General features: G+C 47.6%; 1 protein-coding gene across 1 annotated transcript; it reads left to right on the forward strand.

The window, feature by feature from the left end:
* Nucleotides 1–9,351: 9,351 nt before the first annotated feature.
* On the forward strand, nt 9,352–12,218 carry KCNA5 (potassium voltage-gated channel subfamily A member 5). The gene has a single exon (XM_050747433.1). The coding sequence runs from the start codon at nt 9,601–9,603 to the stop codon at nt 11,416–11,418; it is 1,818 nt and encodes a 605-aa protein (XP_050603390.1). The 5' UTR covers nt 9,352–9,600; the 3' UTR covers nt 11,419–12,218.
* The last annotated feature ends 7,320 nt before the right edge of the window (nt 12,219–19,538 follow it).

Below are 19,538 nucleotides of genomic sequence, written 5' to 3' on the forward strand. Positions count from 1 at the left end.
GTCCATAATGAGGCGAAAGCTGGCATGGGCCAGCTGCGGCTTCTGGTGACTATCAGTTCTGTCTCAAAAAGCAAACCCTTCTTTATTTCCAGTGTTTCTAAAGTGCTAATGGCCTCCACAAAGGCTCCTTCCTTTGAGATTGAAAATCAAACCTCTGATGTTCCACACCTGAGTCCTGGTGGCCTTAACTTTCCTCTCAACAGCTTCCTTCTCACCTCACTCCTTCCGATCTCAACAAGACTGCACAGATCTGAGACAGAAGCCAGGGGGCAGCAGGTGGAGCTGTCTTGGTTGGCTGAGGAGCCGATAGGCTACTCCCCCATCAGAAGTCACATAGACGATCAGATCTGAAACCTCTGCCTCTTGAAGTCACTTGGGTTTGACAAGATGTAAAGCATTCCACCTTTTAGAGTTTCTTATGTATGAACAAGCAATGTCATGGGAACTCTTCAGGACTATCAGCCATTCATACCTTGTCATTGGCTTTTCTCCAAATGGCCTTGAATAGTACTTGATGTAAGTAAGGCCAGGGTGGGAAAAGGGTATGGAGAGTTAGCAGGAGGACCCCAGTGAAAAACATCCTCTGCTGTACAGTTCTTCAGAGGAGACGCCCCAATAATGGCATAGCAGTGACCAGCAGCCACCAGGGCTCCACCGTTTACTACTCAAGACACCTTCGAGAATTCGTTTACCTGCATTAGTCAGTTTCCATATCTATACACTAGAATTAACAGTAACAGCTACTCCTTCGGGCTGTTTTGAGGATGCGGCATTGTGGGGTATGTGAAAGATATAGTTCAAGGTTGGGCATTTAACATCAGCTCAAGAAATGTTAACTATTATGATGACAGAATGGGCCCCAGTTTAAATGCAGTTTATTTTACACGAACCCTATTGTAACCATGAGCTCAATGTTGTATTTCTCATTTTATAGGTTAAAACATTAGACAGGCTAAATTAGTTGCTCAAACCACGTAGGTAGTGGTCAGAGGTGTACAGTGGGACTCAACCATCGTTTTCTGCCTCCCGATGTAGTGCTTATTACACTGCCCAGAGAGGATGTTAGCAGCCAGGCCTTCCTCAGCTCAGCCCAAACATAAACAGACACACACACACACACACACACACACAAAAACACACACAGTGCAGTTTTGCTTTATTCCTGGGCCCTAGGAAAGCAGCCTTCACCACTTGGTAACTGGTTTTCAGTGTTATCCAGTTTAGTAGAGTAATACCAGGGAGCTGAGAGTCACCACGTCCTTCACAAAGTCAGCCGTAGGGGCATTTGCCAGTCATTTCTTTGTCGGCAAAGACAAAAGCTTTGAAGCTCAGTTGAAAAATGCAATGCGTGGTGGCCAAGCCTCAGCTGAGAGTGTGAGAGTCCTTATCACGATCTTCAATATCATATTCCCACAATTGGCATTGGTCCGCTACAAATAAGGAAGTTATTTCCCAAGATTAGTAAAAAAAAAAAAAAAAAAAAGAAAAGAAAGAGGGTGGGAGGGTGGGGGTTTCAGCGTTGGGCTGGGGAGGAACTAGGAAGATGGCAGACATTAAAATAGCAGCAAATGAACACCGTGTGCTTTCAGACACGCTGCAAGATTGGTAATTCTGCTGAGATAATTGCCCTTCCCCAGATTACTGTCTTTATCAGGGAAAGAAATGATTGCTATGTGTGAGAAATCACACTGCCTCTTGCTCCATGAGAAGTGGCGGTGATTAATGAGAGACCAGGCTTTCAATTTGCAAATATCCCGTGCATGCACCGGACCTCAGGAGTAGAAAGACAGCTTCCAGAGAATAAGGAAACACGATAAACTCTTCCTTCACAGACCGGGAGACAGGCACCCTGTGGCATGACTCAGTCTTCCGTATCACCTTTCATCTTCCTGGAAGTCTGGATTTAAATTTTTATGACTTGATACTATTGGCTGCTTGGGGGCTTTTACTCAGCATCAGAGAGTTTGCCTGCTGGTAAGACCACTGGACTCCACAGATCTGGGTGTTAAGCTAGGGTCTTAGGTTGTTCAGCCTCTGTTGTTTCTCAAGAGCCATCTCCAAATGTTTGCAGACAGTAAAATCTGATGATTTGACTAGCTGATCTCTTAGGTCTCTTGTGTCTCTGGAAGTCGCATCCTATGAGTCTCCCTGCACACTTAGGAGGGACAAAAAAACAGTGTAGTAGCAGAATAAGGGTCCTCCAAAGATGTCCACATCCTGATGCCTGGAACATGTGGACATATTACCACATGGCAGAAGGGATTTGGCAGATGTAATTAAAATAAGGATCTTAAAATGGAAATTATCTTGAACTATACAGGTAGAACCAATGTAATCACAAGAGTTCTTAAAAGTGGGAAGAGGGAGGCTGGAGACTCAGAGAAGAAGAGGTGACAAAGGAAGCAGAGATCAGAGTGATACAGTCACTGGCTTTGATGATGGAGGAGGGGGCCATAAGCCAAGGAATATGGGTGACCTCTGGAAGCTGGAAAAGGTAAAGACACAGATTCTCCCCTGAAGTCTCCCAAAGGAACCAGCCCTGCTGACACCTTGAATTTAGCCCGGAGAGACCTGTTTTGGATTTACGACCTCCAGAATAGCAAGATAAAAATTTCGTGTTGTTTTAAGCTACTAAGTTTGTGTCAGTTTGTTACAGCAGCAATTAGAAAACTGACATTACCAGGAAGGCCTGGACCAGATGATGAGGGTCTCTTACTCTGACACCTACCACTTAGGGTATCTGCCTTGCTGAGGCTAAGACCCAGGGAAACAGTTTGCCTCACTTTCCACTAAGCTAGAAGATCATGGCCACATTATCGTGTCAACAAAGATAGAGGCCACTAATTACCCCAATGGTCACTATAGACAATTATGCAGATAATCTGGGGACTGTGCATGTACTTGTCAGCTGCCAAATTGCACAGACTAACTAACTAGCATTAACAATACTAAGTATAATAATTGAGTACTTATATTCCATCACAGCTTTAATACTTAGAGCAATTACAAGAGGTGGGTACTATTAGTGCCCATTTTACAGATAGAGAAACTGAGTCGTAGAGAGGCTGAGTGTCACATGAGTAAGGCATATTGCTGGAACTCTGGCTAGGTCTACCCCAGTCCAGATCCCAAGCTCTTACGTAAGAGAATTTATCTCCCAGCCCCAGAATTCCTTATGCACCATGGCATCCAGTGAAAGAATCAGCCCTGTAGAGCAGGTGTTCTGAAACTTTGACAGGCATCAAAATCACCCAGAGAACTTCTGGAAACAAATTCCTGGGCTCTGTCTCCAGATGTTCTAATTCAATAGGTCTGACGAGGGGATTAAGAACTTGCATTTCTGACACATTTACAGGTGACCTTGACACTGCTGGTCCATGGACTGCATTTTGAGTAGCAAGCCTTTGGAAGCCATTGCATCCCAGCCTCCAGGTCCAGTTACATCAAAACCATAGTGGAACCTTAATCCCATTCCATGACTAAACCAACGTTTTGTCAAATCGAAATAAAGATAACTTATTTTGATAGGACATTGGGAAAAATGGGTGCAAAGGCTAATGTTACGCACATCTTTGTCCGCCTGAACTGCAGGAATTGTGTAGTGACCACATGATTTTTCCAGCTTTAGAAGGGATGTTGCTTACATAATAATAAAACTGTCTTACATTTTTAAAATAAGGTAATTTAAAAACTATGTCTTGATACATAAGTTAAATTCATAAATATATCTTTATACAATGTGGACAATAATCTAGCCAGAAAAGACATATATTCGACTGAATATACTTTATATTCAAAAGTAGTCAGTGAATGCCTTCCTTGGTCTGGGCGCCTAAACAGAGAGGTAGAAAATAACGGATGCATCTGTTCTTGAGAACACAGAAAACAATTCAAACACTTCTAGCCCTAAACTACAAACGAAGCCATTGGTTCGTAACTTCACAGTTAGGTTTTCATGTTATGGGAGTAGAAACCTTTGAGATGTCTGAGGGAGGAAAAGACGGACAAGAGAAAAAGAGAGACTGAGAGCGGGTGACCATGCACCTGTAACCCACCAACCTGCCCGTGGAGGAGGGAAGGGAAGGGAAGGAGAGAGAGAAGAGCAGCACTCACAGGGCAAGCTGTCCCTTGAACCCCCAGCCCCTGTGTGTTTAGGATGCTTTATTTTCTATGTCTGGCCTTTGAAAATGCAATGGATTTAATGAATCCATTAATGAATTTATTCCTGGATTATATCTAGATGGGGGCGGGGGAAGGAAAAGAAGAAATCAAGCGCCAGATGGGAGCCTTGATTTGTGTGAATGGGCTCTCATATTAATCTTTCTAAACAGGAAATCCTAGTAGCCCTTGGAGGTCTCTGTCAGGATCTGGGTCGATTTAAGCATAATCTCCTGCTCTCCCCCAACCCTCTGCCTCATTCCTGCCCCTCCTCCCGCTCCTGCTTCCATCTCTTAACATGCAAGTGACCAGCTCCCCCGCCCCAGCACAGGCGTGCATGTTTTGTTTGTGTGTTTTGTTTTACTCCATCTTTGTCGCTTCCATCAAACAGGAAAGGAAGGTCACTTCCAGGGTTTCCTTCCCAAGGTGTTGGATTAAGGGGCCAGTGAGAAGGGAAGGGGAGGGAAGGGAAAACAGCTGCCCCCCTCATTAAAGTGTTTTTTTTTTTTTTTTTTACTGAAGATCTACAAGGCGAACGCATCCAGGATAGAGAATTAGGTGAGAGACAGCTTCAGTTTTTTGCTGATTAATACACTATTAGCAATTATTGCTTGACAATCCTTCTTTGCCATGGATTATGGAATAGTGATGTACCATGGATTTATAGACTCTGTAATATTTGGCAGTAAGACCCAGGCTACCAAGGACCTGTGAATCAAGTTCTCCTTATTTATTTGTGTATGTATTAATTTATTTTTAAAGAAAGGTGCCTTAGTATGGTTTATTTTCACCAAGCTGTCTTCTCTTTGGCTCTTGCTGGTCCAGCCTAAGAAGTCCTGAGCCCTTGTTTCTCATTTCCAATGCCTCCATGTTGAGACGCGAGGTGACAATAGCTCTGTTTATTATATGACTAACACATAGATGCTTCCTGCACCTATGAACCCCCCGCACCACAGAGGAGGAAAATCAATGTCTGACAGTAAGACTAGTGGCATATTTTGCCTCCCTCTGTCCCTTTAAATGCTTTAGATGATGAGAGATGCTGGCCAAGGAATTGTGGGGAAGTTGGAGAAAACACGTTTTCTCTAATCTGGGGGTGACAGCATCCCTCGTGGAGAAGATACAATGCTGGTTTTGTTCAATTTTCTTTTTTAATGGAGGGAAAACTCGGGGAGGTCAGGCACAGGTGTAATTGGGGTAAGTTGGAAAAACTGGTTCACCAGAGGAATGAAAAAGAAGCTGGAAAAGCACTCCGAGTGCACTTCTCTTCCTCAAGCTCTCTGGGCTGTGCCTGGGTTCCTGGTGGCACCCTGCCGGAGCTGGCTAGAGATGCTTTAGAGATGTGGTCCTTTCATTAGAGATGTGGTCCTTTCAGCAGCAACCTCTCTTCCTCTCGAAAGAAAGGAGCAGGGGGGCCTGAGCCCTAAGACTTGGACAGACTGGCTAGAATCTTCACCTGGCTGGCAGGATGTGTCAGACATGGCTACTGCTAGGATCCTCTCCTCACATTTGGCTTCCTGCCTCTATGAACCCCCTGCACCACAGAGGAGTAAAATCAATGTTTGACAGAGAGACTAGTGGCATATTTTTTGCCTCCCTCTGTCCCTTTAAATGCTGTCCAATGGGGAAAGTTTTCCCTGACCTAGATGAAAATCCAGCAGGTGTCTTTGTTCTGTGTTACTCATACAATAAACACAGCTATAGTCATCTCGGGTCTCAACCACAAAAAATTAAACTATACAGTCCGAAATATGAAATTGTTGCTTTTGCCCACAAAGTTGGAGTGGTCTGTGATAATACAGTGGTATGTAGCCTGAACACATGGTGATAAGTCTTCAGATGGTTAGGTCCCGTCTCCACAACCACTTTGCGTACTTAGCTAATCTCAGAAACCACCTTTCAGTTCCTATCCCCAGCTTTCCCCTCCCTCCCTGCTCCAACAGCTGAATTTCTTTCCCCCAGTTCAACTGCGTTCAGTACATATTTAGCAAAACACATAATATGGACATGGCACCATGTTTGGTGTTGTAAAGAAAATCAAAGATCAATAAAAAATGTTTCTTGATTTCAAAATATCTCTATCTCTCTGTTAGCTCCCTCCCTCTCTCTCATCTACCTACCTATCACTTATAAATTGATAAATAGGTAACTAGAGAGTAGCTAGCTAGAAAGGTAGGTAGGTAAATAGACAGATAGATTGATGGATAGATATATATACTGTGGTAGATACCATTCGTAGACACAATAGCTAGATAGCTAGATACATACATACATACATACATACATACATACATACATACATAGAGATAAAAATCTATTCTTATGGGAATGTGATCTCTAGACAGGTGCATCAGTATCACTTGGGTGCTGTGTGAAATGCACTCTAAGCCCTACCCTGGTTCAGAGTCTGCATGTTAACAAAATCCTCAGGTAATGGTGCACATTAAGCACTGCTATAAAAGAGTTAACCTCGTAGGATTAGATAGACAGTAAAGAAGGCAGCTTTCAGTTATATAATGAGTGCTCTGGGAAGAAGACAAAGATTGAGTTAGGAGTATAAGAGGTTTACTGGGAAATAATAAAGAAAGATAAAAGTGATAGGAAGAAGAGTTCATTAGGGAAAACATTCAGATTATGATGCTGATCTGGCACTTGTGAAAGGAAAGAGGGGAGGAAGAGGGGTTGGACAGAAAGAGTCTCAGAGTGCAATGCAGATCTTTCAAAGTCTTGGCCAATCTGTTGGGGAAATGCAGAGCAAAGATTGCCCATTAGTGGAAATCTGCACTGGGTAGAAATGGTCTTTGTAACCCTGCTGTGCTCAGAGAGCTACCCTGAAGGAGTTTGGCCCCTGCACTAAAGCTGAGGCAGAGCCAGAAAGTGACAACAGCTGGAGGCGGTCAGCTAACTGCACTCTGGCAGTTGAAAAGCAAGTTCTTTCTTTAAGGGAGACTTGAGCAGTATACCTCCATGGCTACCACATGTGGCATCTGAAGGTAATTTTGCAAGAAACCTATAAGAACTGGCAAATGCATGGGAAACAGATTTAAGGAAATACCACATTAAAGGAGGCCTGGGTTTTGTGCTTTTCCTGGACTGTTTATGTTGTACTCTTATTCTTCAGGGAACAATCTCCCAGAAAGCCCCTGAAAGACAAGCTCCAGAGAACTCTTTCCTCTGGGGAGCCCGAGGAGAACCCATGTGAACGAATATGGCATCCTTATACTTACAAGATGCATCAATCAGTCGACAAGCTCAGTAAGTCCCAGCCTCCCCAGGAAAATACCTGATCCTAACTGGCAATCTCAGAGCCAGAGAAGAAAAAAAGCCCACTGGAGATGAAGCAGGGATAGCATAGATATGGGGAAAGGGAATGCAAGGCCCTGTGGTTCAACAGTGATGCCTCACATACTGATTTTCATATTCATGCCCTTCCTCACTCATGCACATCTGCAAAGACAGCCAACAATATGCACAGTCACACACAATGAAAATACGTACACCAAATTCACATCCATTTTCACGTATAAACTCTTAAAAAGCCATATGTACACACACTTCTCAAACCTTGACCCAAGTTTGTATGTCTATGCCCTGCTATTGCAACACACACTCATGCACCCAGGACCAAGTTTCCAAATCACACCCTGTGGATAGAGACATTCATTGACAAGAGGTCCTAACTTCACGCATATAAATCTGAAACAATATACAGAAATAAAAATAGACAATGAAAACAGACATTCAAAAACACAGCCACTTTATGATAATTTAAAACCAAGAAACTTCTGGAGACTATGTCTGGCAGTTCCAGGCACACACCTTGAAACAGATTTCTCTTGGTTACCAATGCCTGCTAAAACCGTGTAGGGGTAGACACAGGGCAGGGGAAGATTCTCTAGTGTCCCAACCTAGAAAGATTAATATGTTATATCAGCCATCCTCCTGCCTCCTGCAGCAGGGAACTAAAGTTCTCAGGCCAGATGTTGGAGTGAGGGAGTGCTTGTATCAGGAAAAGGGATTATGCATTTCTATAGAGAAGTGAAATACAGGGGACAAGGGCCAAACTCTGATTGTCTGAGTTTGAGTTCCAGCATCATCACTTTCTACTGTGTGAGCCTGGGTGAGTCTGTCAATCTCTCTGTGCCTCAGTTTCTTCGTTTGTAAAATGGTGATGATAACAGTACTTACAAAACAGGTTGCTGTAGGAATACGCAGAGACAATATTTGTGAAGTGCTGAGAATGGGCTGGTGCATAATAACAGCCAAGTAAGTATTGGTTGTTATTATTCCACTCTTGGGATTTCTCCAGTCTTGGAGATTGGACAGCCTCCCTGGCTCCCTCTCATAAGCCACCTCCACCCTCTGCCTCCTTCATGGACCTAGATGCAGTTGTTAGCTCCAAGATTCACCAGACAGGATTAGCCCTCACTAGGATTGTAAAAATCTCTTCTCCCCTCCCCTGGTGTGGTTTTTGCAAATGGGATTCGTTGGAGAGGGTGCAGGGGTTCTGCTGGGTTGAGACCAGACAGCCCATCTACTGACTAGGCTGCTTGCCTGGGCTGCCACTGGGTCCATACTGGAAACAGGCTAGGGCATGCGAATCCTGCAAGGTTCCAACCCTCTAGTACATTTTTGTGGATCTGCAGGAAGACGAGAAGAGAGATGCTTCTCCATTGATATATGTATTTCAAGGTCCGAAACTACGTGGGCCCCCTCCCTTCTGTAATTCTTCCCAAAGAAATACCGTTATTTCTCCAAAATAAAAAGGACTGGTGTCTCCTGTCTCTGTCTCTCATACTCCGACTCAGCTCAAAGCCTCTTCCCTTTAGCCCAAGGCACTTCGTTCCCCCTGGAGTCCACTCGGCTTCCAGCGGGTTCCCAGGTGAACCGAAATCCAGAGCTATTCTCATCTGGTTGCCCTGGGAATTTCAGCGCTCTCGGTACAACCTGTTCCTCCATCCTCCCCACTCCTTCCCTCCCTCCGCTGGGCTGCACCCCTCTCAGCCCCTCCTTTCCCTTGCTAGTGGCACCAGCTGCGCCCTTCGGGGAGACACTGGCTGCCACAAGACCCGGGAGGCGAAGCGGGAGGAGGGGGAGGGGAAGCAGGAGGAGGGGGAAGGGAGAGGGGAAGGCGGGGGAGGCGCCGAGGGTGGAGGCCAAGCGCAGCGCAGCCAGAGAGGGACGGCTGAAGGTTGCATCTGCTGGAAGGAGGCTTTTCGGCTGCTTGGTAACGGGCTGCCAGAAGAGAGAGAGGCAGAGAGCAGGGCAGCGGCTTCTTGACGTCAGGGCCAAGCGAGGGGATCGCGCCAGCAACCCCAGCTCGCCCCAGAGAGGGGCCGGCCGACCGCGGGAGCGGAGCCTGACGGGAGGTGCCCGGGGAGCGTGAGTAGAGGGCGCGGGAGCAGGTCAGCTGGGGCGCAGCATGCCCGCTGCTCCCGCGCCATGGAGATCGCCCTGGTGCCCCTGGAGAACGGCGGTGCCATGACCGTCAGAGGAGGCGATGAGGCCCGGGCAGGCTGCGGCCAGGCCACAGGGGGAGAGCTCCAGTGTCCCCCGACGGCTGGGCTCAGCGATGGGCCCAAGGAGCCGGCGCCAAAGGGGCGCGGCGCGCAGAGAGACGCGGACCCGGGAGTGCGGCCCTTGCCTCCGCTGCCCAAGGAGCTGCCACAGCCTCGACGGCCGCCTCCCGAGGACGAGGAGGAAGAAGGCGACCCCGGCCTGGGCACGGTGGAGGACCAGGCTCTGGGCACGGCGTCCCTGCACCACCAGCGCGTCCACATCAACATCTCCGGGCTGCGCTTCGAGACGCAGCTGGGCACCCTGGCGCAGTTCCCCAACACCCTCCTGGGCGACCCTGCCAAGCGCCTGCGCTACTTCGACCCCCTGAGGAACGAGTACTTCTTCGACCGCAACCGGCCCAGCTTCGACGGTATCCTCTACTACTACCAGTCGGGGGGCCGCCTGCGGAGGCCGGTCAACGTCTCCCTGGACGTGTTCGCGGACGAGATCCGCTTCTACCAGCTGGGGGACGAGGCCATGGAGCGCTTCCGCGAGGATGAGGGTTTCATTAAAGAAGAGGAGAAGCCCCTGCCCCGCAACGAGTTCCAGCGCCAGGTGTGGCTTATCTTCGAGTATCCGGAGAGCTCTGGGTCCGCGCGGGCCATCGCCATCGTCTCGGTCTTGGTCATCCTCATCTCCATCATCACCTTCTGCTTGGAGACCCTGCCCGAGTTCAGGGATGAACGCGAGCTGCTCCGCCACCCCCCAGCGCCCCACCAGCCTCCCGCGCCCGCCCCTGGGACCAACGGCAGCGGGGTCATGGCCCCGCCCTCTGGCCCTACGGTGGCACCGCTCCTGCCCAGGACCCTGGCCGACCCCTTCTTCATCGTGGAGACCACGTGCGTCATCTGGTTCACCTTCGAGCTGCTCGTGCGCTTCTTCGCCTGCCCCAGCAAGGCAGGGTTCTCCCGGAACATCATGAACATCATCGATGTGGTGGCCATCTTCCCTTACTTCATCACCCTGGGCACCGAGCTGGCAGAGCAACAGCCAGGGGGCGGAGGAGGCAGCCAGAATGGGCAGCAGGCCATGTCCCTGGCCATCCTCAGAGTCATCCGCCTGGTCCGGGTGTTCCGCATCTTCAAGCTCTCCCGCCACTCCAAGGGGCTGCAGATCCTGGGCAAGACCTTGCAGGCCTCCATGAGGGAGCTGGGGTTGCTCATCTTCTTCCTGTTCATCGGGGTCATCCTCTTCTCCAGTGCCGTCTACTTTGCAGAGGCTGACAACCAGGGGACCCATTTCTCTAGCATCCCTGATGCCTTCTGGTGGGCAGTGGTCACCATGACCACTGTGGGCTACGGGGACATGAGGCCCATCACCGTGGGGGGCAAGATTGTGGGCTCGCTGTGTGCCATCGCTGGGGTCCTCACCATTGCCCTGCCTGTGCCCGTCATTGTCTCCAACTTCAACTACTTCTACCACCGGGAGACAGACCACGAGGAGCCGGCAGTCCTTAAGGAAGAGCAGGGCCCTCAGAGCCAGGGGCCGGGGCTGGACAGAGGAGTCCAGCGGAAGGTCCAGGAGTCCAGCGGGAGCAGGGGATCCTTCTGCAAGGCCGGGGGGACCCTGGAGAATGCAGACAGTGCCCGAAGGAGCAGCTGCCCCCTAGAGAAGTGTAACGTCAAGGCCAAGAGCAACGTGGACTTGCGGAGGTCCCTTTATGCCCTCTGCCTGGACACCAGCCGGGAAACAGATTTGTAAAAGGAGATTCAGGCAGACTGGTGGCAGTGGGGTAGGGAATGGAAGGCTTGCTGAACATGGATATTTACATTATACCGCAGAGTATTTGAAGTCACACTGTAACCTCAGTCTACCCCTCTCCTTTCACTCCTTTCCTCCCTCCCTCAATCCCCCCATTTTCTCTCTTCTTTCCATGACACCCAAGGGTCACCTATTTTTAAAAAGTACCACATTCCATGACGCAGGAGCTGTTGAAATGGTAAGCGCTGTGAGATGGATGTATTTGTAGCCAGTCTCCTATACCCTGCAGAGGGATAACCCAAACAAAAATGACTCTAAATAGCCCAGATCCCAAGAGATTACGTAACTCCTCCATCCATGTGTTCCAAATTTGCTTTACATATGATTACATTTGTGTATAGGGGAAAATATTATTTTTATGCCTGGTAAGTGGCTTTTTGTACTGTAGTTTAGATAGAGATATTTTGGATATATTTTCAAGATACATGTTGTATTTATGGAAGAAAGAGTTGTCCTGATGTTTTTCTGTGATACTTATATTAGAGCCAGAGATCTTGGTATGGGCTGTTCTGGTTCCTGTGTCTCCAAGCCTCTGTCTTTTCCGGGATGTGGTATTGGTGCTTTGTGTCTAGGGCAGAGAATGTTCTTGAAGAAAGGCAAATCTGACTTTTTCTGTGCGCCTTAAACAATTCTTGTAACTTTCTTCAAAAAGCATTTTAATGATATTGGAGGAATACTTCTGATAATTTATTCTCTTTATTTTTAATCCCAGGAAATAAAAGGTTACCTTGTTGAGGCAAGTGTTAGTTTTTCTGCAGCTGATATGTTTTCTGACATTTTAAAAAATAGTCTGTCACTGTCTGTTTCTGGTTTTGAAGTCAGAGCAAACGCATTGACTGGGGTGAGAGGAAATCTGCAAAGCTCATGATTTGCTTGGCGACGTCTTTGCAGTGCACCCCTTGGTGCCTCATAGACAATGGTGGGTGAGCTTTGTCCAGGCTGTTTATGGCACGGATGCCCCTGTGGGATGCTCTCTGAAGCAGTAGTATTAGCCCTTATGGTCAGCTTGGAGTATGGAGGGCACTAAGATGAAAAGGGGCATCAGACCCCTGACTGTCTTGCTGGGTCTCCCGGCACTGGCTTTCATTCCTTTGTTTGCAGGTTTTAAGCCCTCCTCAGGGTGGCTCTCAGCAGCTCTGAGGAACAAGCCTGATTCCCACAGACATGAAGCAGTCCTGGCAGCCCCAGTGTGCGAGTCACAGAGGGACCTGCGCCGGTGGTTCACTGCCCTCCTGGCATGGCAGAGCAGCACACGATGTGTTTATGACAACAGCAACAGTGAGAGGCCAAATGGAAGGATTTGCTTGTTCACGTTAAAAGCTGGTTTCTACAGATTGTGGCCTTGCCCCAAGTAATCCCTAAACTCAGAACAAATCCCCTTGTTCCCTTGTCACTGGAAGGCTGTAGCAAAACATTGCAGTGGGCACAACACTAGCTAGCATTTCTCTCTGGGATTAGCTATCTGCTGATAGGAATCCGTGGGGCTCCGGATTCCTGCTGCTGCTTTTTCTGCTGAACAATCCAAAGCTGGGGCTGTTTTACATCCTCACCAGGGTGGGCTAGTGGGCTGGAATCACACCTCCCCCAGGACAGCAGTGGGCTTCATGGTTAGATCTCAGGGTGTGTCCAGGTCTCCCTGTGGATGAGAGGAGATCTATAAATCAATGGTTGGAAATTGTGGGTTTAAATAAAATGGCCAGCGCGGTAAGGAAGGCCAGGGTCTGTGAGTGTCCAAAGTCGTTTCTAGCCAGAAGCTTTTAACACCAAATCTGAGGAGGAAACAGAAGGATTGTGAAGACAGAGCTCTGTTGATTTTCATTGCGTGCTAAGGCAAAGGAAGAAGAACAGAGACACTTTATTTATTTATAATTTACAATCTGCCTAAAAGCAGGGCATCTTGCCAGAGCTCCACTGTACACAGTCTCACCTCCAAGCCCTCTCTGCCTTTAAAGCTAATGTTTGTAGTTTAGCACACACCTAGTGACTGGGATGGGGAAATCACCCCTAGGGCTCCAGCTTTCCTCTGAAACAAGAGATGTCACCACTTTTGACCTGAAGGTTTATTCCTTTAGGCTCAAACAAATACTGAGAGAGAAGCCCCCCAGGGCCTTCCATGTGTCCAGGTGCCTGACAAGATGTTGGTCCAATTAGAATGGACTGCATCTTTAAAATGTCCAGTAAATGGGCATAATCTTATAGAAATCCTCAAGGACAGAGTGGAGGGAATGAGAGAGTGAGGTTCCCTGTATTATTTTTTTTTGCAGGAGGAAGGGATATTGTGAAGCAGGTTTCCTAAAGGGACCAGAGTGGTTCCGGAGGGAATCCTGGAGTCCAGCATCTCAGTCCCCTGTTGTAGCCTTCGATCCTGGGGACCAGTGACGTGCGAGATCCGTCACAGAGCATTGGTCGGGGGAGGTGGGGGGACCCATTAGGCAGTTCAGAGTATTTCCATGTCCTCATATTCTCAGCGCATCCATTGCTATGATTCTGGAAACAGGCTCCACTATTGCACTCCAGCCATCCTGCTTTGCCTTTTGATGTAATTAGCAGGGAACAGCTCTGAGAGTCAAGACTTTTCCCCAGGCTACCTGAGGTAAGGAACCCTTTCCTGTCCCCTCCCACCCTTCCCTGCTTCTCTGCTGTTACTGATTTCCATAGCCTTTACCTTCCTGAGAAGATTAAATCAAGGAGCCTCTGCCAAGCCTTTTATCCAGATGTTGCTTCTTGGTTCCCATGGGAGGAAACCACCCCTGAGTTTATAATCTGCCAGCTTTGGCAACCAAGGCCCAGAAAGCAGGTTGCAGTTGGATATAAAGACAGCAAAACATCGGGCTCCCTCTTTTTTACTGCCTACTTTTTTCTTCTCCTGCCTAAATGCTTGCTAAACCTTAGGTAATTACAGGTTCAGGAAAAAAAAAAAAAAAAAAAAAGATTCACATGCTTTAAAAGTCTCAGTTCCTTGTCTTGCCCTGCTGGGGATGTCCCCTAGATGAGAGAATGAAACAGACAAGGAGCCCCGGCGGAGTTTGTCCATAGAGTTGGGATTTGTGTTATTTTCGTGTGAATGATGAAAGCGCTGCCAGGCTTGGGATGACACAGAGTGTTTCTCTCGGTGCAGGGACACTTTTCTCCAAGTCCCCTCCGAAGTGGCAGATTTGTGCACAGTGGAGATTGACCCTGGGTGAGGGACAAGCGTTCTTCTCTCTTTTGACCTCAGTGGCACAAATCTACTCAGCAGCTACTCTGGGCCCAGCACTCTCCTGTGCGTGGAAGGGCATGCTGGAAAAAATATTAGGATGTGGTTCCTGCCTTCATAGACCTGAAGTCTCACAGGAGAAACAGTCAGTGTAAAGCAAAAGCAAGTCATGTAAGATGATGTGTGTCCAAGTACCTTGTAGGGGGTTCCGAAATGGAGCGATGCGGGACAGAAGTGGGAGTGAGAGAATCAGTGAGGATGAGGGTAGAAGAGAAAAGCTGTTGCAGGCCTTACAGTGAGGCCAGGAAGAAAGGAGGGCACACCGGATGAGGGCAGGGAGGGCAGTGACCCACAGGAGAATCGCTGCCCTGTCCCCATCAGTGGTGGGAGCTCCAATGTTACCAGTAGCTGGGGGATGCGACAATTGTTCGGTGGGGGGGGGGGTTGGCAACATTTCTGAAATGAGCCAGAAAGTAAATATTCTAGGCTTTGTCGGCCAAGAGGCAAAATGGAGGCTATTGTGTAGCTACTTATATAACCGTATACAGTGTAATCTTTTAAAAATGTGAACACTAGCCTCAGCTCCAGAGCTGTACATCCCTGTCACATCAGTTCATCAGTTTATCAGTCACACAGAGGCTGCCTCCTGGGTATCCAGTCATGCCTGTGAAGCCCTGATCTGTCTCCCCTGATTTGATTTTGCTCAGTTCAACGTGCCTGTATTGCAAATGCCAATCTTTGGTTTGGGGAGGAGGTCGCATGCTGGCATTTCCTAGCCCATGGTCAACCTCCCAAGAAAGATTTAGCTTGCTTCTACTGCCTCATAAAAATTAGATTTTTTCTATATGTCTGTGGGACAGGCTGCTCTATTTTCAAGGAAGAGGAAGAAGATGCCAAACTGGAAATTCTGCCTAGGACACTGGCCAGTGGGTTTTCCCTGAGTTGTTGGTGGAAGCAGACCCCCACCACCAGAGCATGGGCCTCCTTCTGCTGCTGGCCTTAGTCTTTTTCTGGAGGGGGCATTTCAACTGCACAACTTCCTTAGCTGGTTCTTCTCTGGCTGTATACGTAGGCCCTAGGCTGGGTGGCCTCTGTGTGCACATGGTGTGTGTGTGGTATGTATAGGTAGAGCGGTATCTACTCATGTAGCAGTGTGCATGGGTCTGGGGTCAGGGTGACCCAGCCTGGAGTGACTCAACTCCAGACCACAGGCCTCCAGACAGAGAAAGATGCTTGTTACCTTCTCTTTTACTTGTCATTTATTTTCCAGTGTCAAATTTTCCTCCAAGGGATGTTTCCGCTAGAAGGAGCCTTACAAATAATCTGGTCTGTCCTGTTCATTTACAGAAGAGCAAAGCAAGGCTCAGAGAGAAGAGGTAACTCACCCAAGGTGCCGCCTCCAATTAAGGCAGGTTTGGCATTGTTTTCCCTGACTCTGAGGCTTGATTTCTCTCAGTAATTCCACTCCATGTCTTCTGCATGAAAGCCTCTCAGTCGTCATTCAGCTGCCCTACCTACCCTGCTTCCTGAGGCACATCCCTGCCATGTCAGTTTATCTGTATCCAAGCTGCCTTTGAAGCCCTGATTTGCCTCCTCTGATTTGATTTTACTAATTTCAACTTGTGTTTATTTCAAATTTCCAGGCAGTGTAGGCAATGGAAATATGGCACAGCAATGAACAGGGCCCTCTAAAGAGACATCTCACTGTCTAAGGGGGAAAATGGAAACATGGCAAACCCAGCGTCCCTAGTACTATCATTCATTCATTTGTTCAATCATTTAACAGATATTTACTATGAGGCAGGCACCGTGCTAGACTCTGAGAATAACCAGCAAGAGGTCTTCCCTGATAGGATTTCCAGTCTAGTGGGGAGGATCAAAAATCAAGTAAGTATGAAGAGATGATTTTCAAATTGAGGAAATGAGCAATGTCAGTTACGTTTGGGGGACAGATGTGCTACTTAGAGAGATGCATGGCTACAGAAGAGGGGACGTTTGAGTGAAGCAGAAGAAGACAGAAAAAGAGACAATGAGTCGGGGGCAGTGGTGCTGGGACTATAGGGACTTTTGTCAGGAGCTTAGGTTTTCCTGGAGAAGCAGAGGGTGGAGGCCTCAGACAGAGCTGGGAGCTGGGGAAAGCCAGGTACAACTGGAGTGCTTTGGGCAGGATTTTCAATCCCAGTGCCAGCCCTGGCCACTCACCACCGAGAAGCAGGAAGATAGCCCTGGCACTGCAGGCGGCACATCCAAACAGATGCAGCTGGACCACATCACCGAGGGAGGCACAGCATAAGTCTCTGCCAAAAGGCAAGCAGCAGGTTTAAATCTGATTTATTTTTCCTTAATTTAAGGGGGCAGGCAAAGGCCCTCAGATACCCTTGGCTTGTTTTACCAGCTGGCAGCACACCCCAGTGGATTCTGGGTCTGTGCCGAAAAGCAGATACAAACAATCTGGGGATCCTGGAGGAGGCAGGTCCCAAGGTGAGGGGAGGGGTACTGAGGGAGCAAGGAGTCATAGAGACCCAGAGTTCCTCAAAACTATCCTAAGACCAGGAACAGGAACCGAAAAATCTAAGAGAGGATGTGGTGGGGCCAAGAAGAGAGCATCAGGAAAACCAAACATCTGTGTGCAAAAAATGTCATTTCTCAGAAATTCACAATGAAAGTTTCACTTACACCTGGATGGGGAACTTGATTGGGACCCTTACAAGCATGCTTATTTGTGTCTCAGACTGGAGTGTTCTGGAAGACACTGGAGTTTTCCCTTTTATCTTGCACAGGCTACTCCCTCCTTCTAGCAACTCTCTGGTAGGCATGGGATTTTTCCCTTCCTGTAGCCCTGCCTTTGGGAGAAGTGGTGAGATGTGGATTGTGCAGGAGCTGGATATCAGGTTAACTGTCGAAGGGGCTTGCTCAGCGCCCCTTTCTCTCATTGTGCTCTCTGTAACCTCTTGTGCATGACATTGTGTGCACTGAAGATGTCACTTCTGCCTCTTACAGGAGTCTCAAGTCTCAGAACAAGCCCGTCAATCCTAGGTAGTGTGATGGGGATAGAAATGAGACAGATTCCACCCTCAGGAAACTCACTGACTGATGTGGCATGCTACACCTGCCTGTATATGGAGCCACACATATAAAGATCAAGGACAAAAATCTAAAGAACCAGCTATAAATGCCCCAGAGAAATATAATAGCACTTAATGGTTTTGGGGATTGATCTAAGCCCAGCGCAGTTATTTGAGCCAGGATTCCTGAAAGAGGCGACCTTCAGAAGCAGTGTGAAAGAAGGGTCACATAGAAATCTGTGTCTTTATTACTGTAGGTCTTCCCCACCCTCCTGCCCAATGAACCCTTCTCTCAACTCCCCAGGCCTCTCATGTCAATGGTCACTCTGTCCTTTGAACTGACTCTTGCCTAGGCTGCAAGCTGGCCTGCTCAGCAGATCCTGTCTCGTCACTCACTGTGGCCCTCTTGGCTCATGGCCTTTGACACAGATTGAGCTCATGTGCTGCAATATAGTAAGAGATCAATAGTGATCTCTTGAATCTCGAGTTTACATTTTTTAATAAACAAGCTTTGCTCCCTTTTTTCTTATGTCTTTTGTTTTATAGTAATTGGTCTTCTGGAACCAGGCTACTTTTAGGAACCTTCAGCTTTATTGTTTGGTAATCCTGTGAATTGTGTTCCAATATAAGACCTACTCTTCGGAACTTCTAAATAATGGGACCCTATTGCAATTGTAATGTTTATTATAAATTTCCAAATCACTGCCATTATAAAACTGAAGATTTGTATAGCAGCTTTGCTCCAGAGTCCAGACAGCTGCCCCTTAGTCATGTTTTATAAACAACTGAGATTACTACAACCTGAATTGTAGCTCTCAGTAATCCATGCCAATTATAGGGAATGTATACAAGACACCAATGCACGTTTGTTTGCTTTCTTCCCCAGCAGATTGAACTTTTCATTACTACAATCACTTGCATTTTTAAAAATGGGTATCACTTAGGCCAATTGAGGAAGGTAGTCGCAATTACACTTAGGTGACCAAGGCATCCAGTTACAATGATGTATTCTCAGCGATACCCGACTTGGACAACAGTTTTGCTTGTGCGTTTGGTCCTCTACTATAGTCTCTCTGTAGTTTCATGTTATTCCTATTTATGTTTTTCTTTGGTTGTGGTGAAGCTACCTATCAACTCTACATCATCAGGACACCAGTTTTGAATTGAAATCTAGGACGGCTGATGGCAAACATGACCTCCACGTGGACTTTCTGCTTCCCTTTCACTGCAACCTCCAGTCTACCCTACACCTGACTTCAAATTCATCTCTCCAGGACACCACTCCTGTCATCACTTCACGCCAGCCTTCCTGAATAGAATCATTTCAGTCCCTTTAGTTTGACTTTTTTTTTTTTTTTTTGAGATGGCGTCTTGCTCTGTTGCCCAGGCTGGAGTGCAGTGGCGTGATCTCGGCTCACTGCAACCTCCGCCTCCCAGGTTCAAGCAATTCTTCTATCTCAGCCTCCCGAGTACCTGGAACTACAGGCACCCACCACCATGCCTGGCTAATTGTCTTGTATTTTTAGTAAAGACAGAGTTTCATCATATTGGTCAGGCTGGTCTTGAACTCCTGACCTCAGGTGATCCGCCCATCTCAGTCTTCCTTAATGTGATGCGAAATATATCTTCTCCTCAAAGAAACTATCCTTAGTCCCTCTCGTCCAGTGCCATTTCTCCTTTTCTGGCACTTCTATCACAAATGTATTCTGCCTCAACTGTGGTTGGTTGTTTTTCTACTTCTACTTCTTCACCCTTCCTTGAGAGCAGATCAGAGCTCATCATCTTCCTATTTATATCCC

Source organism: Macaca thibetana, chromosome 11 (assembly GCF_024542745.1).
Source record: "Macaca thibetana thibetana isolate TM-01 chromosome 11, ASM2454274v1, whole genome shotgun sequence".
NCBI classification, from domain to species: domain Eukaryota; kingdom Metazoa; phylum Chordata; class Mammalia; order Primates; family Cercopithecidae; genus Macaca; species Macaca thibetana.

Bases quoted from the DNA above. Each gene is read 5' to 3' on its own strand.
- KCNA5 (XM_050747433.1), top strand. From the start codon at position 9,601: ATGGAGATCGCCCTGGTGCCCCTGGAGAACGGCGGTGCCATGACCGTC.